The sequence below is a fragment of the Anolis sagrei genome, chromosome X (genome assembly GCF_037176765.1).
Source record: "Anolis sagrei isolate rAnoSag1 chromosome X, rAnoSag1.mat, whole genome shotgun sequence".
Taxonomy (NCBI): Eukaryota; Metazoa; Chordata; class Lepidosauria; order Squamata; family Dactyloidae; genus Anolis; species Anolis sagrei.
The window spans coordinates 35,985,286-35,997,374 of NC_090034.1; the positions used below are offsets into that span (position 1 = coordinate 35,985,286).

Genomic DNA, 12,089 nt, shown 5'->3' on the forward strand with positions numbered 1-12,089 from the left:
GATGCAACATGGAAGAAATGTTTGATTGCAGCTGATATATTTGACCAAAATCCATGTTTGAAACAAATGCCCATTTCTCTTCCGTTGTATAATATATTCCTATCTCCCAGCCTCTTGTCTACTGCAGGCATCCTCAAACTGCAGCGCTCCAGCTGTTTGGGCCTCCAACTCCCAGAACCCCTAGCCAGTTTATTCAATGCTCAGGAATTGGGAGTTGGAGGCCAAAACAGCTGGAGGGCCACTGTTTGAGGTTGCCTGGTCTACTGTACCTCTTTAGACTAGAGCTACTAAAAGTGGCAGTTTCTGGACTACTGCAGACATCTGGAATATATCCAATACAAGTTGTATTATGTTTCTCACTATACACACTCCTCCAATTATGGGCTGTAAAACATAAGAACACTGAATGTACTTCAAACCAATAGGACAGTGGATCATAAATTATACAAATCAGAACAATGTTTACTATTTAGAAATGTTCATAAAATGCTGATATCTATAAATGGAGGACACATTAGATCTGGGATCCTTCTTTGGCCATCAAAACAATACAGCAACTCTGCCTTCATTTCTGCCAGTCTTGAACCAATTGGAGCTGGCACACCGGGAACAGAACCCCAGGATTCTAGACAACAGATACACCCTAAAGTTCATAACTTTATGTATACTTTGCAATGTAGTAGAGATGCTAAGAAATCCTATAAGAATTGTGAAAATGTGTAATTGGTGCTCCCTAGTCAGTGTCTAATGGACTCTGTAGTCTCTACAATTACTCTTTGTGGCCACTTCAAGACAAGTGCTTTCTTTGCACTTCACTTTATCAAATAACAAAGTGTCCACAAAAGCGGACGCTGAAATAAAATGCTTAGTCTTTTTGGTGATGCAGCACTCTTCGTTTTGCTCCAATCAATGCAGCTGAGTCTCTCTCAAACTTGCTGCTGAGGCTGTAATACACATGTAGAAACTCTTGGGGTCACTGTTGTTCTGTTTCAAAGCAAAATAATATTTTAATTTGTTGTTTAATGTTTAGTGTTGTTTTATGTTTAAATTCTCTCTCGGGTTTCTGTTTTATAGGCATTGAATGTTTGCCTGTTTTCTTGGACACCACCCTGAGTCCCCATGGGGAGACGGGGCAGGATACAAATAAAGTTTATTGTTATTATTATTATTATTATTATTATTTGAAACACAAGATGAGTCCACAGCAAACAAGGTCACTCTGCTGGCTGTTGTATTGGGTCACACGTCGGACACTTCCCAAGCGTCTAGGACTGTGTGATGTATCGGTGAATAATGCATGCAGATCCCAGTAAGGTGGCCTTCTGCAGCTGGCAGATGGTCATTTTGTCACCGCTGATTGTGTTTAAGTGCACGCCAAGGTCTTTAGGCACTGCACCCAGTGTGCCGATCACTACTGGGACCACCTTGACTGGCTTCTGCCAGAGTCTTTGCAGTTTGATCTTTAAATCCTCATATCATGTCAGCTTTTCCAGTTGTTTCTCTTCAATCCTGCTGTTGCCTGGGATTGCAACATCAATGATCCATACTTTGTTTTTAACACGATCGTGAGGTCAGGAGTATTGTACTCCAAAACTCGGTCAGTCTGAATTCGGAAGTCCCAGAGTAGTTTGAAGTGTTCATTTTCTGTAACTCTTTCAGGCTTGTGATCCCACCAGTTCTTTGTCGCAGGCAGATGGTTTGTGGCACAATTTCCAATTAATCATCTGAGCAACCGTGTTATGCCTCTGCTTGTAGTCTGTCTGCGCAGACTACAAGCAGATGTTGTTGAAGGTTTGCTGTGAGTTTTCCAGGCTTTCTGGCCATGTTCCAGAAGCATCCTCTCCTGACTTTTTGCCCACATCTATGGCAAGCGTCCTCAGGGGTTGTCAGGTCTTTTGGAAACGAGGCAAGTGGGGTTTATATATCTGTGAATAATGTCCGGGGGGGGGGGGGGGGAGAACTCTTGTCTGCTTGAGGCAAGTGTGAATGTTGCCATTGGCCACATTGGCCACCTTGATTAGTATTAAATAACCTTGCACCTTCAAAGTCTGGTTGCTTGCTGCCTGGGAGAATTCTTGGTTGGGATTCAAAGACTAATTCAACCAGAGAGTCAGCCATAGCGAGCACTTGATGAACCAACCTGGAGACAGCATACTATTGGAGAACACAAAAATAATTGGACCACTCTCACAACCACCATGTCAGACTATACAAAGAGGCATTGAAATCCACAAGCATATGGACAATTCCAACAGAAAAGAGGAAATCGTGAAAATGAATAAAATGTGGCTCCCAGTATTTTAAAACTCTAAAGGTCAGTAAATAAAGAACACTCAGAAAACAGGGGCATTCCAGACAGGAAACAACCAGGAAGCTCAACAAATATCCCACTTATACAGAAAGTAAAAAATAATAAAATTCAGTGTATGGTTGTATAAAGTTGTTATACTGTTCAAATTCACAGTAATCACAAACAATATTATATGGGTTTTTGTATAATCCATCACTCTGAAATGGTATCAATGCTGTGTCTTCTTATGCCGAGCTGAATATGAATCAGCTGCCCACGACTGGTTTCGGCTTTACTCCAGGCCTTCCTCTGGTGGTTTAAAATTATTATATACTTCAAAACTTGCTGCAAATATATATATATATATATATATATATATATATAGAACATCATATACAGAAAAACATTTGCATATACTTGCAAAGTTATAAACACTTATTATATACATCAACTTTTGCTCCAAATATATCCATTGGACATCATATGCTAAAACACATCTAAAGGTACTTACAAAGTTATAAACTTGACACTTGTTCTCCTTAGAGATACAGGCATTTTTACTTAGTGGGATCTAAACAATCAGGGCCAACTAACACCTCCCAACCAAGGGTTCCCCCAGGCAGGAAGCAGCCAGGCTTTGAAGCCGCAAGACCATTCAATGCTAATCAAGCTGGCCAATGGCAAGATTCCCACTTTCCTCAAACAGACAAGAATTCTTTCTCCCAACCTGGACATTTTTCCACAGATATATAAATCCCACTTGCCTCGTTTCCAACAGACCTGACAACCCCTGAGGATGCCTGCCATAGATGTGGGCGAAACGACAGGAGAGAATGCTTCTGGAAGATGGCCAGACAGCCAAACTCAAAGTAACGCAAATATAATAACAATAAGAATAATTCAGAAACTTCGTTTTTGTGGCTGCCATTTTTAACCTTTTGTGCAGTTTAATAAACTTTGTCCATGACGTTTTCATGACGGACCCAATGACGAAGTGGCACGGAGAAGCCAGGAGCACAGCGCGCGGGACCCACAGGGAGGGAGGGAGAGCGGGAGGGAGGGAGGGAGAGCGGGAGGGAGGGAGGGAGCTCCGCCAGGGCCGGGCCTCTTCTTGCCTCTCTCCTGGAGGAGCCCCGCCCGCGCCTGCTCCTAGGCCCCGCCCCTTCTCCTCCTCCTCGGCCCCGCCCCCTCCGCCCGGCAGAAGACTCTTGTCCCTCAGCGCGCTCCGTTGGAGGCGGGAGTGGTTCGCTTGCCGCCGGGGTTGCGGCTCAGCGCGGAGAGCCGGGCCGGGCCGGGCGCGGAGTGGGTGTGACGCCCTGCCTCCCCTCCATGGCCTTCCGACGGGTCGTGGCGGTCACGGCCGCCGCCGCGTGCGGCTTGGCGGGCGGCTCGGTGCTCTTCTCGGCGGTGCCGGTGGCCAAGCAGCAAGTGGACAAGGCCGGCGGGGGCGAGCCGCGTTTCGCGGAGCCGGCGCTCTCCTCCTCCTCGTCGGGCCCGCCGCCTCCAGGCCTGCTGCTCCTGCCTTCGCCCGCCGCCTCCCTCTCCGCCGCCCCCGCGCCCGCCTGGCTGGAGAAGACCAACGGATGCGGCTTCTGGGACAGCAACTGGGACAGGTGAGGCGGGGGGGGGGGCGCTCTCCCCAAAGGCTCCGCCCTTGGCCCCGCCAGAGGAGGCTCCGGCCGGGGAGGTGCCGTCCGGGACCCCTGAGGGCCCGCTGGCAGGAGGAGGCCATTGTCTCAGGCAGGGGCCCTGATCCACGAGCCGAGCCAGGCCTTGCTTGGCTTCCTCCCTCACGTCTGCTGCACCCAGGCAAGGATCGCCAGCACGGCCTTAACCTCTCACAGAATCCTCGAGTTGGAAGAGACCCCATGGGCCATCTAGTCCAACCCCCTGCCATGCAGGAAAAGCACCGTCAAAGTACCCCTGACAGATGGCCATCCAGCCTCTGTTTAAAGGCCTCCAGTGAATTGGGGGGGGGGGGGGGAATCCTGCAATCCTAGAGTTGTCCCTCCATACATTGGACTCCAAGTCCTGTTTTCCTCACAATTAGACATTATCATGACTAGAACCAATGTCAGTTGGGATGTAGTCACATCTGGAAGGCTGCAGTTCGTTCTGTTTAGTCTGGGGAGTGAGAGTTGGATTGAGATCCAAGGCCTGGGGATAGGCTGTGTGATGTTAAAGAGTCCTTTAGCTTTTCCCCAACCTCAGAGCCACAAGGGCTGTTGAGCTGCAATTATCTCCAGATAACCAAAAGTGATGGGAGTTGACATTCAGTAGCATCTGGAGACCCAAATTGGGAAAAAATTGAAGAGCACCAGACACTGTGTAAAATACTAATAGTTTGCACTCTCTCTGTAGCCAAGGATTCTTCGTCTATGCATTCAGTGGCCCTTTGAAGGCAAGCATAAAACTGATGCAAACCTCCATGAAAATGGGTTTGATCGTGCTGGTGTAAATATACTCTGGAGGACTGGAAATCAAGAGTTAACCAGTGTTTCTGTATCTCTTAAAAGCTGGGCACAGTATATGCCCATGGGTATGTCACTCACACACCATGAAACCATTGATTTATGGGGTTACTAACTGATTTAGGGACCTTCTATGCTATCCTATATACTCTTGTATAAGTCTAAGAAATGTTAGTCAAAACATTGAGAATCAAAAACCTGAGTAGATGTATCCATGGGCCGATGTGAATAGTGTACCTCAATTCTTATGAAAAAAGGAACCATCCCTTCTCTTCAGTTGAGTGACGAAAGGTGAGAGATCGGTCTGTTTTGGGAGAAGCTAAAAGAAGCATCAAACCCATCTCCTCTCTCTGCTGCAATGCCACAAATGGGAAAACAATCCCTGGTCCCTAAGGTGGTACTGAAAGTTTCCTCACTCTAAAAAATGGCCCTCAACTCCTATTAAAATCCATCACTTTGACCCCCAAATCTGCCCTGAACAGATACATGAGTTTGACTTACACATGAGCATATATAATGGCAGTTATGTTGTTTCATCAACTTGCTCTCCAGTAGTGAGAACAACAAATAATATTAGACTATGCAAAATACTTGATGTACACAAACTTTATTTTGTGCATAAAATTGTTGAAAATATTGTGCATGATTTCAAGGTGTTTTTCTAAGAGGTATATGAAATGTGAATGAATTTCCCATTTCCATGGTGTCTCCTTATGTACTTATTACAAATATGAGTATTCCAAAATCTCACAGGACTGCAAAATCCAGAGCACTTCTTGTGTTTCAGATAAGGGATAGTCAACCTGCTTTGCAAACATGAAATAAATATATGGAAGTAAGTTTCAATGCTCTACCTCAGATCAAGATTTATACATAATCCTACCAGCCTCCCTTCGATCCCTGAGTCCTTCTAAGAGAGTATTTTATTGTACTGTTGCTTTGTTGTTTGTCGACTGGTCACAACGACAGTTGCAAAAAAAACTTAGCAACCCTGTCTGTAATCTGGACATCCTGCTCAGAGAGCAGAAGGGCAAGAGTGATCTTCCATCCTGTGTATTCTGTAGAAGAGGTGCTATTAAATCAAGACGTTCCTTGGTCAAAAGGGCATAATAACAAGGGGCGTAAGCACATAGTTGTGAACTGTACAATTGGGAATACTTTGATAATGGTAGAAAAATAGTGCCCTCCTTTAAATACATATAAATCTAGCAAACACCAGGCATTGAAAAACTACTTTGAGATTCCGTGAGTTTGTGACCTGTTCAGTGGGAGCATTTGCCAGGTGTGAGTAACCGTCTTCCTTGTAAAAAAATTACCTCTGTTTTATTATAATGAATACTTAAGGATTCATTCTTATATTAAGTGGTAAGCTTCCTTAGACGTTTCCTTGGGCTCTGCTAAAATCCAGAATTGTCTTTTATGTTTTCTACTTCTAACTGAACTAAAACTTGTTTTATTGGTCCTGCATTTGTAGCAGCTTACTCATACAGTAACTAAAGGTTTTTTCTGATTCAGTAGTAGAGGCACCTTGAGAAATTCAGTGCTCTCTGCGTAAGAAAGGGGCAGGTAGCATCTCCCAGGACAAAAGTGGCCTGGATCTGAAGGGGAATTCCTGTTTCTGTTGCTGATGGAGAAGGAAAAAGTAATGGCTTAGATTGACATGTGGCATGATTGTGGAATGTAAGCCTAGTAGTCACCAGTGGCACTTATGACTTGCCACTCCCTTTTATTTATCTTAAGAACTTTAACTTGCAGCAGAGGATGGGGGATTCCAACCTCTGCAAAAATAGGCATATGCATGTTTATTTATTTTGTGTCAGAAGCATTGCGTAAATAAGTATAAAACTGATAAAAATAGAGGGAACACAAGCGGTTAAATAATTTTTGACCAAAACAGGCAACAGCGACCGCATTGTCTGTAGCTTTAAACAATACTTCCTCTGTGCATGAGACAGGGCACTGTGGACAAGCATACATTGCGGAGTTGTTTGTTCTGCTCCACAGTCGCACAGGGTGGAGGATCCTTCTAGGTAGGGCCATTTTGTAGGTTGTCTTTTGATCTGCCCACTTCACTTCTAAGTCTGTTCAGGGACTTCCACATTGTCTATCCTTGGTTTGCCCCTGGAGGTAGGGCCTCATGGATAGTCTTGTGGAGGGGGGAGGCATCCATTTGGGTTTTCCTGGTTTAGCTGCCCAGAGGGATACTCTTGTGGTTGTTGGGGGAACATTAAGAGGAAGAGTGGTTCTCATGAAGCTCTTTCTTGATTTGAGTCTACTGGGAAGAGGCTGATAGCCATGCAGTGGATGGCTTTCACAGTGTTCAACCTTATTTCGCTCACAGCAGCAACTTCCCATAGCACACGGGGGGGGGGGGGCAATGCCAGCTAGCTTGTAGGTGTAATGTTTACTTACACATGTGTAGACCACTAACAGGAGTTGGCTTTGCCAGCTCTTAGCAGTTTGGGAATTAGCAGCTGTTCCTTGAATCTCAGTGCTAGGGCTAATCCTGAAAAGAAAAAAGGAGGAGGAAACAGTCATAGGGTTTGGAAGCACCTCCCCATATTGACTGTAATGAAAAGTTCAAAAGGAAAAAAATGTCATTCCAGAGCCAACTAGTCAATTCTACTTAAATTACCAATGACCATAGAAACAGATTATTGCATTGTTAGATTTCTTTGTGCTCAAAAAAATCATAAACCATGTCCAACCTTTCAAAAAGTCTTCAATTGGTTTATTATTTAGAACCCTCATTAATTTGGCAATTTGGGTTGACTCTGCAACCTTAACAAGCCATTCTGCCATTTTGGGTGCTTCAGTCCATTTCCAAGGTTAAACTATCAATATTCTTGCTGTCATATATCAAAGAAGCAATTCATATTTATTCTCCAGATCTTCATCCATCATGCCCAATCGAAATAGTTCTGGTAACATTAGAAAATCTACCTTTAATATTTTTTAGATTAACATATAAATTTTAGACCATTAACATTTCACTTTCTTAGAATTTTCCCGTTCTTTACTTAACACCCTCAACATTGGTTTGAAGCATTTTGCGGTTAGACACCATTTATACATCATACCAAACATCTTTAAATAATTACTGCACATAGTAAATTATATATCTTTGGACCCTGTTTTTCACATACATCCATATAAACAACATGCTGAAAATATTGGGCAGACCTTATTGTTTACTCTTTTAAAGGCTCGTTTTCAAACACCATTTATGCAGATAACCATGCCAGCAAATCCTAAATTATGGCTTTCAGGTTCCAAAAGCCCCACATCTCTAAGCAAAATCCATTGCTTTAGCCGCACAAAATAACAAGCCTAGCCATATAATTTGATGTTAGGGATTCCCAGACCATCCTTTTCCTTAGTATTGTGCAATGTTTTTAAACATTTACTCTGGGTTTCTATGCCTGTCAGGCAAGTATGGAAATCTTTTTTTTTTTTTGACATTGTACAAAAGGTATCCCACTTTTTTATAACTAGGATTGTTTGAACAAGAAAGAAAAACCTTAACAAAACATGTGCTTTTATTGCTCCAATTCTACACAGCAGACATAAATTTATGTTTCCAAGTCTCTCTTAAATTTCTTTCCAGACTTTTTTCTCTTTGTTTTGAAATAATAAACTGTTTTTTGTGATTGTAACTCCCAGATATTTAGTCCATTTTTTTCTATTTTCCAAAATCCTTGACTTTTCTCCCAAAGAGATTTCATTGAATCCAGTGGGTTTTGTGCCATTATCACCAGAGCTGTTTATTAGGCCCACCAAAGCTTTTAAAAACAGTTCTCAACTTTATCTGTCTTTCTTTTCATGTTGATTCTTTCACCCTAATTCTATTCTATACTTTTTCCAAATCCTGCTGTAATAATAAAAATAATAATAATAATAATCATCATCATCATCATTATCATCATCATCATTATTTATGGACCATCTTCTCGGGGCAGTTTACACACAAAAAGGCAAACATTCAGTGCCCTTGGCAAATACACCTCAGAATGATAATACAAGATAATAACTGTAATCTTATAACGAAAGAGAATTACCATCAAAATGAAAATCAAAATACAAATAATCAAATAGGCATAATTATACTAATAACATAATTAACAATTAAGTCATAAACCCTGAGAGTATGATTAAAATACATAAAATGGCTATCGTGGTTCTTTCACATGTACCATAGCAGCAGTGGAATACAGATAAGTTAGCCAGCATTCCAATGGAATTAAAAGTTTCCTAGTACTCCTCCACTCCATATGCTAAAGTGCATAGGTATGTTATCAAGAGGTTTGGGGTTTTTGGTGTGTTTGTTTGTTTGTTTTTGCAGAAGAGGCTGGGGGGCGTTTTATTTCTTTAGGGAGGGAGTGCCAGAGATGGGGAGCTTCAGCCCCCCCCCCGAAATTCTCATGGTGGTTCGCGAAAAGGCCTTACTGGTGCATTATTTAAACTGTTATGTTTATTCATATCATGATCTGATCACCATACTCAATATATCCCATATGCATGGGGGTATTGGGGTAACGATACAAAAGGTTTGCTAGGCTAGACCCTCTTTCACTCAGACTCAGCCCCCCCCGAAACTCAGCCCCCCCCCGAACCCCCGCCCTGAAAAAATTCCCCCCCCCCCCGAAATGAAATCCTGGCTACGGGCCTGGAGTAGGGCCTCTTCCATTGACCACAGTGCATGTGATGGCCTGTATAGGGAAATGCGATTAGACAAATAGACTACAATCATTGTGAGAATCTGAACAGCCACTGTGACCTCTTTGAGCTGTTTTTCAGCAGATTCTTAAAAATTGTTTATTTGTCCAGTAATCTCTAAATTGAAGAAATTCAGATAATGCTCTAAATCCCATTTCTTTCAAGTACACATTTATTCAAATCTGAAATCTGATTTGACACCTTGGATATTAAATTTCAATGAGCACAGGGCCAATTTCGTCTAGTCTCCTTCAACATTTTTCTAGTGGCTATGTTTATGATGTCATGTAAATCACTCATTAAATCCTGGCATCAGAGACAATATTTATTTCTCCTTTTCTGAAATAGGATTTCATACCTTTAAATTGTTTGAATCTTGGAGACATCAAATCTAGTTCTTATTTCTAGTCCAAATTGCCACATACTTGTAGTTGATTTTTCCATTTCTGAGTTCTGTGCTATTCATCTCTCTTGCATTTAGTTTCACTTTCAAGTACTTTGTCAGTGGAGACGGCATTTTGAATATTTCCAATGCAAACTGTTTGCACTTGCTCTAGCATAATGAATCCCCATGAGGTTTCTCTATCCCTGTTCAATCTGGGCCATCCAAAGCCCTTCGATAATAATGGACATCTTTGCTTAGAGAAGCTTCTGTCCGACTGATTTTAATTCATCTTTGTGATCCTTCAGTTTTGCAGTAGGGAATGTTGCAGTTTCCAGGGTGCGTTTTCTACCAGACAGCAGCCTAGCCTGTTCTTAGGGGTTGCACCCTTCCATAACAATCTTGAAAATATACTAGATTATATTTCATCCTAGTATCTGGTCACACAGCTTTGTTTCTTGCTTGGTTTATTTAAATGTGATTTGTTTATTTATTTAGAACTAGCCATCCCCTACCACGCATTGCTGTGGCCCAGTCTGGTGAACTGGAAAATAAAGAAATGAGAAAGTGTTGGTTTCTAATATGTGTAATTTCTTTATGCTGGTGGGTAAACAGTATTTCTTGTTGTTTCTTGTTGATGTAGAGACCGTCTGGTTTGCCTGCTCTGGAACATGTATCATATAATTGTCCTTCTTTTGGGGTCCCTTTCAAATCTATGATACTATATCTCTCTGTGTATGAATCATATATCTATATCTATGGCTGGATGGCTCATTGTCAGGAGGGTTTTGATTACATTTTCTTGCCCTGGTGAAGGGAGTTGGACTGGATGGCCTTAAGTATTTTCTGTTGGTCATGGGGTTCTGTGTGGGAAGGTTGCCTCAAAACTGTTGTTGGTGGGGTTCAGAATGCTCTTGGATTGTAGGTGAACTGTAAACCCCAGTAACTACAACTCCCAAATGTTAAGGTCTATTTCCCCCCAAACTCCATCTGTGTTCATATTTGGGCAAATGGAGTATTCGTGCCAAGTTTCGTCCAGACCCATCATTGTTTGAGTCCACAGTGCTTTCTGGATGTAGGTGAACTACAACTCCCAAACTCAAGGTCAATGCCCACCAAACTCTTCCAGTGTTTTCTGTTGGTCATGGGAGTTCTGTGTGCCACATTTGGTTCAGTTCCATCATTTGTGGAATTCAGAATGCTCTTTGATTGTAGGTTAACTATAAATCCCAGCAACTACAACTTCCAAATGACAAAATCATTTTTGAGTGATGGTCACTCCTTGGGTTAGTAGGTATCTTGTGGCCAAATTTGGGAGCAATTCATCCAGTGGTTTTTGAGTTATGTTAATTCCACAAACAAACATTACATTTTTATTCATATAGATGTCAAACATCAGTCCAGCAACTTCCAGCAATAAAGTGCTCAGAGTCCTGCAGAATAATGTACCTCAGGCCACTGATGCCCATGGTTGTTAGTTCACACTTTCTCTTACTGAAGTGCATTAAGCTTTGGTTTTTATGTAATTCCTTGCTGGATTAATAATGGTAAATCTGAGCAAAAATCCTACTGGAGTTTAATTTCATAATGGATTGAACCTACTGTAGTTGCGTGGCTTAAATGAATTAACTGAAGAGGCTTATTACAGGCCTGTTGTGTAGTGACATCGGGTCAAACTTGATTGTTTCCCTCCATGAAAATTGGGCTTTGTTTTCTTTGTCACCCTTGACCTATGGCTTCAGTGAACAAGGAGGAATGATATTTGAACCAGCAACATGTTCAGAAGTAGAGTACATTTAATGCATATTGAAATTATAGGTAGGATGGTGAAAAGAGATGTGTAATTATCATACAAAAGAGTAATAAAATTGCTAATGTAAAAGAGTACTAATGGTTACAGCATAGCAAGTTAAGCAATGATCGTATGGCTATCCAATAAGAAAATAGTGCAGTGGCTAAAGGATGCATTATGAGGGTAATTTAAAACAGTGGCAAATGTAGTAATAAGCATGGGTTGTTGTAAGTTTTTTGGGCTGTATGGCCATGTTCCAGAAGCATTCTCTCCTGACGTTTCACCTGCATCTATGACAGGCATCCTCTCCATAGATAAAGGTGAAATGTCAGGAGAGAATGCTTCTGGAACATAGCCATACAGCCCGAAAAACTTACAACAACCCAGTGATTCCAACCATGAAAGCCTTCGACAATACAGTAATAAGCATATTAAGTG

General features: G+C 42.1%; 1 protein-coding gene across 2 annotated transcripts in view; it reads left to right on the forward strand.

Annotated features, from left to right (window-relative positions):
* Positions 1-3,485: 3,485 nt before the first annotated feature.
* PGAM5 (PGAM family member 5, mitochondrial serine/threonine protein phosphatase) overlaps positions 3,486-12,089 on the forward strand; it is a 20,695-nt gene continuing 12,091 nt past the window's right edge. For both annotated transcript variants that reach the window (XM_060785702.2, XM_060785703.2), the window contains exon 1: positions 3,486-3,903. In XM_060785702.2, the coding sequence (XP_060641685.2) occupies positions 3,620-3,903 (284 nt within the window). In that variant the 5' untranslated portion in view covers positions 3,486-3,619. The remainder of the gene's footprint in view (positions 3,904-12,089) is intronic.